The sequence below is a fragment of the Primulina eburnea genome, chromosome 7, assembly GCF_022965805.1.
Source record: "Primulina eburnea isolate SZY01 chromosome 7, ASM2296580v1, whole genome shotgun sequence".
In the NCBI taxonomy this organism is placed as follows: Eukaryota; Viridiplantae; Streptophyta; class Magnoliopsida; order Lamiales; family Gesneriaceae; genus Primulina; species Primulina eburnea.
The window spans coordinates 6,926,004-6,932,100 of NC_133107.1; the positions used below are offsets into that span (position 1 = coordinate 6,926,004).

The following is a 6,097-nucleotide window of genomic DNA, read 5'->3' on the forward strand; positions in this document are numbered from 1 at the left end:
TAATACAAGGAAGACTCAGGCAAGATGGACTTCTTGCCATTATTGGAGCATGAAAGTGAACAGAAAGAAAAATCGAAAATTACACCCCAAAAAATGGCTTCAAACATGAAAGTTGGCAAGCATGAATATGAAGGGCCTACAGCTTGAAAAACAATCCCCGAGTTCTTAATGAAGGATTTGATGTGTGTTACCTGTGTGCATGTAGTACAAGAGACATATTTTGACATTTTTTTTAATTTTAATTTGTGGTGGGGATGTCGGAATGTGGGGGAGGGAAAAAAAATAAAGAAATAAATATAAAGTTACTAAAAATATCATCCACTCAGTCAACATCATTGTTAGCTGATAGATTCGACACCTTCAAAGGCTAAATGTGGATCAAAATGTTTTTGTTTTTCAGAGAAAATCCATGGAAAAAAAAATAAAGACAGACGAGAAAATTAAAACAAGGTGACAAACTCAAACTATATATGTACAACAATATTGTTACAAGCTAAAACAACCTTTGTTATTTTATGTATGATGATGAGACCAAGATTTTCTTCCGAGGGACTAATACGACTAGCTGTAAATACAATAATTACTGGTACAATTTATTCCGGTTTGAAACGGAATTTTGATTGGGAAAATGGGATTCGAATGAATGATCAAGAACCGTCAAAATTCCTACCATGTTCACAAATTCTTGCTGAATTCATTGCCCTCCTTTATGCTCATTTCTACCCCTTCAACTGTAGTAAAGCCGCCTTCCTCGATGGCAATAATCGACGAAGCCGGATCGAGTCCTGATCCTGTCTGAATCTCTTTAAACATAGCCATGACTTGTATCATCGTGGGCCGTTTCCAAGGTCGATCGTCTAAGCAGGCACATGCCACTTTCAAATGCTGCAACAGCTCGATTTCTAAGCTTGGATCTTCTTTCATTATTTGTGGGTCAAAAACGTCGCTTATTCTCGTTTTCGCATGCTGTTTCACCCATCCCACAAGATTGTTGTCACCAAAATCAGCTGAATCGGTAGGCTGCTTACCGGTAAGCAGCTCAAGTAAAACGACTCCGTAGCTATAGACGTCTCCTTTTGTAGAACATCTAAAACTTTGGTAGTATTCAGGTGGGACATATCCCGGAGTTCCGGCTAACGTGCTAACACTCAAATGTGTGTCCATGGCACTCATGTGCCGCGCCATCCCAAAATCTGATACTCTAGCCTCCAAGTTTTCGTCTATCAAGACATTGCTAGATTTCATATCTCTATGAATTATATGTGGGATGCAATTGTGAAGAAAAGCCAATCCCCTGGCAGATCCAAGAGCAATTTTTCGCCTGGAAGCCCAACTTAGCTTTATCCCTATTTTCTTTCTGTCGTGTAAAACATCTTCGAGACTTCCATACTTCATATACTCGTAAACCAAGAGTCGTTCTTCGCCAACCTTGCAATACCCAAGGAGTGGGACAAGGTTCCGATGCTTAACTTTTCCAATTGTTTCCATCTCAGCGGTGAATTCTTTATCGCCCTGTCCACTTACATGTATCAACTTTTTAATTGCCACAACATTTCCATCCTTCAACTGAGCTTTGTACACATCACCGAAACCACCACTCCCTACTAGGCAGTCATGATGGAAGCTATTTGTGGCTTCAAGAAGATCCGCGAAAGTGAGTTTCGCAAGAGGCTTTTCGAAAGTGGCAATGCTGATGCTCAACGCCTCACGGGCACTTAGCTTCCACACACTTTGTGCTGTAGCCGAGTTGGAGTGATTCTCCATATAGGCCTCGAGTGCTGCCTCCTTTTTCTTCCTCCTTTTTTTTGTTTCCACAGCCACGATTATCAAACCAAATATGCAGAAGAGAGAGAATAACAATCCCATCGCCACACTGCCTGCAAGGGATGCTTGCCTACGGTGAGATTTCGGATGCTGACCAGTGGCTGGGCCCAATGCCGACCCACAAGGTGGAAGAGGGTATCCACAAAGTCCTGAATTATTTGCAAATCTAGAATCAGGAAATGTGTCGAACGGTGCTGATTCAGGAATCGGTCCAGAGAGATTATTATTCGACAAATCAATCTCTCCAAGAAATGCGAGGCTCTCCAATGCCACGGGAATCGTTCCGTTCAACCTATTGTAAGACAAATCAAGAATAGCGAGACTCTTTAATCCCTGAAGCTCTTCAGGAATGGTGCCGGAAAGATCATTGTGTCCTAAATTTAGTATAAACAAGTAGAACATCGACCCAAGCTCCTTAGGTATGCTACCCTCCAATCTGTTGTAAGAAAGGTCGAAAAAAATCATCGAACCATTGTGGTTAAATGTTGGCTTAGTGATGCCTCGGTACACTCTGGTAAAGTTACAAGGATGCCTTGTTGAAATTCTGTCCAACTGTTCCTGCCGAATGCCCCCAAACTCAAGCAGATTCCCAGCTCCGTGACACTGCTTGCTTCCGTCGTTCTTTATATAAACATACCTTTTCCCGGTGAGCAATGCCACAGCAATATTGCCGGATTGCTTGAAAAGAGCAGGTGGAATGGTACCATTCAACAAATTCGTATTGAGATCCAACCAAATCAAGCTTCGACAATCCCCCAACTCGGCAGGAATATTACCCGATAACAAATTGTTCCCAAGTTTGAGAATCGCTAGATTAGGCAAAAGGCCTAAAGAAGCTGGAATTTCCCCGGTCAATCGGTTATTAGACAAAGAAATCCAATTCAAATTAGTGCAATTGCTAAGAGAATCTGGAACCGGCCCTGTCAATTCATTGAAATCGAGGATCAAGTTCTCCAAACTCTGCAAGTACATAAACTCCTGAGGGATCTCACCTTGCAGTTGGTTCAACCACAAGATAACATCCCTCAACTTCGACAAGGATCCGAGGCTAGGTGGGATTGACCCATTCAAATAATTGAAACTAAGATCAAGTGACTCCAACTGTGAACAGTTGCTCAGACTCTCAGGTACTGCGCCTGTGAACATGTTATTCTGAAGGTACAGCTCTTTCAAACTATTCCTCGGATCTTGGCAAAGCCCAGAAGGGATCAAACCAGAAATGCTATTGGAGCTCACATCTAATGTTTCCAAATTTCCCAAATTTGAAAAAGAATCAGGCAACCCACCCACAAAATTATTGAAAGATAGAACCAAAGTCTTCAAATTTCTCAAATTCAAGAGGGTTCCGACAGGCAACTCACCAACGAAACTGTTGTTCGAGATATCGAGCAACTCCAAAGAAGAGCAGGTGCCGAGACTTTCAGGCACAGGATCTATCAGATAATTATACGACAAATCCAACTCCACAAGCGTTGTACACAAATCAGATAGGATTTTAGGAATAACACCATGAAATCCATTTTTTTGGAGGTAAAGATACTGTATACTCCCAATTGGCAGCATTGGAACATCTCCTGTCAGCTGGTTACTGGTGAGATTGAGGAAACTCAACTTCCCGCATGAAAAAAGCGAGTTCCCAATTTCACCGTAAAATTTATTAGAAGACAAGTCCAGGTGTTGCAGATTGGAGCATTTCCCAAACGAGGGAAAACTCGAGGAGAAATTGTTGAGGGAAAGATCCAAATGCATCAGATTGTTGATGTTTAACTCTGACAAACTCCCTCCCAATTTACTACCCTTTAAATACAGGCGCTGCAGCTCAGAAAACCCACCCGAAAAAAGCCAAGAGACCACGTTCGAACCGGAAATGCTGTTGAAAGAAACATCAAGAACTTGTAAAGACGACAACCCATAGCTCCCGGCAACTTCTTTCAGCGGGGGGCCAATCGAATTCGTGGAAAGATTGAGAAAAACCAAACCAGAACAAACCCCAAAGGCAGAGATATCAGTAATAGGACCTGAGACGGCGTTTCCAGCTAGATCTACAGAACTTAACACACTGCCGCAGGAGAATCTTGAAAGAGAGGATATTTGACCAAAGATGGCAGCTTTATTAAGCACAAGAGACTCCAATCCCGGCAAAGAAAGCAAGAAACTCCCAACTTTCGACAAGTCCGCGTCGAGAGTATAACCAGAGAGGTCAATAGAGGAAACTCTATAGTTTTTACAGGACACACCGGTGAAATTGCAAGGGGAGATATTAGGCTGCCAGCTGAGGAGTTGGTCGGGGTTCGGAAGCGAGTTTTTGAATGAAATGAGCAGCTGGGAGTCTTTATTGACTCCATTTACGGCGGCGGAAGACAGCTGAGGAGATGACAAGGTAACGAAAAGGAAGAAGAAGATACAAAGGTGATAACAAAGGAAGAAAGATTCGGCACAGTGGCGTTGTTTCATGTTCAAAGATTGAATCTTGATGGGGTAATTTAGTTTTTTTTCTGGTTAGGAACTGAACTGGACTTTCGTTTCTTTCATCGCAGAAAGGAAGAAGATGATGTGTGTATAAACAGAAATAGGAGAGAAGGTGAAAATGAAAGGAGTCAAAAAGGACTGTGTAAGGGACGTAGGATGGGTATTCAGCATCAAAGCCTCGTGCAAGGGATAGATGGCATCCCCGTTGGAGTAAATTACATGTTTGAATTCTCTCTCTTTTTAGACTTTGAAGCTTGGTTGTATTAAATATTGCCTTCTAATAAATTGGACAAGTCCTAAAAATTCTATCAAATTTTGATCCAAAAGTTTGTTTCTCAAAAAAATTTATTGTTAATATGGGAAATAATTGAGTGATTTTTGTAATCATTATTTGATCATATATTGCATATTTTAATCTATGATTTCTTGAAAACTTTTAATTTTTCTATTTTTGTAAATATAATTTTAATATTTGAACTCAGTTACTACCTTTTGATCGAGCCGCCAATTATGTTGCCTGAGATTATTCTATACTACATTTGAAATATTTTTCCCTGCAGTAAAATGTTAACATTTGGATCTCGATATACATATCAATTTTTATAAAAATATGAAAGATCAATATGATTTAATGGTATTAAAACATAAGAGCCACAATTCATAAGTGGGATCCTAATGTCAATTACATGTTTCACATTTTTACTTTAAATTAGCGAAGCTTCTTTTTTATTTGTAAAAAATTTGTGTGAGACGGTCTCACGGATCGTATTTTGTGATACATATATTATTTGGGTCATCAATGAAAAAATATTACTTTTTATGAGAGTATTACTTTTTATTGTAAATATTGGTATGGTTGACTCGTCTAAAAAATAAAGATTCGTGAGATCGTCTCACAAGAGACTTACTTTCATTTAAAAAAATTATTTTCTGAAAAGACTAACTTTCTTTTTTTTACTTTCAATTCTGCATTAAGAACAATGATATAACTTTCCTTTTCACAAAAAAAAATTTAAGTGTATTAAATGATTCCAATTTAAAATATATAGCTTTATTGAATTTAAATATATTATTTAAAAAACAGTCAAATTTCGACTCGGAACTCCATCAAGATGAATTACGAAATTGAAATAAAGTTGTGTAGAACTTTATTAGTTAGTTATATATGACGTATGAGGATTGCAAGGTACATCAAACATTGGAATTTCTAAATATAATGTACAATTATGATGCCATTAATGAGAATAAATGAAAACAAATAATAAAAAATTAGTAATAATATATCAAGAAATCACTCTTAAAAATCGCGAAAAGCTTGGATTTAGCGCTTAGCAATTTTATTTTAAATAATAAATATTTGATATATAATTTTTTTAAAAAAAAAACTCGAAGACATAGTTTGAAGTTATACATAATTAATCTTTTGATAATTAAGCAAAAACTTGTGTGAGACGGTTTCACGGGTCGTATTTTGTGAGACATATCTTTTATTTGGATCATCCATAAAAAATATTATTTTTTATAATAAGAGTATTACTTTTTTATTATGAAAATCGATAGGATTAACCCTTTTTACAGATAAATATTCGTGAGACCGTTTCACAAGACACATACTCTTGATAATTTATGTTATTATATCTCATGTTTACTTTGTCATATTATATATTCGTCTATTAATTATTTCTCTTACATTAATCAAATCACTGAATTTAAATTACAATATTATCATTAATAAATAATATTATTGATATTGTTTTATTACTAAAAATTATAATTTATCGTATTTCTCAAATTTAATCAATCA

The 6,097-nt window shown here is 37.4% G+C and overlaps 1 protein-coding gene across 1 annotated transcript; it reads right to left on the reverse strand.

Annotated features, from left to right (window-relative positions):
- Positions 1-420: 420 nt before the first annotated feature.
- LOC140837027 (systemin receptor SR160-like) lies at positions 421-4,522 on the reverse strand. The gene has a single exon (XM_073202997.1). The coding sequence runs from the start codon at positions 4,276-4,278 to the stop codon at positions 676-678; it is 3,603 nt and encodes a 1,200-aa protein (XP_073059098.1). The 5' UTR covers positions 4,279-4,522; the 3' UTR covers positions 421-675.
- Positions 4,523-6,097: the final 1,575 nt, after the last annotated feature.

Bases quoted from the DNA above. Each gene is read 5' to 3' on its own strand.
- LOC140837027 (XM_073202997.1), bottom strand. From the start codon at position 4,278: ATGAAACAACGCCACTGTGCCGAATCTTTCTTCCTTTGTTATCACCTT.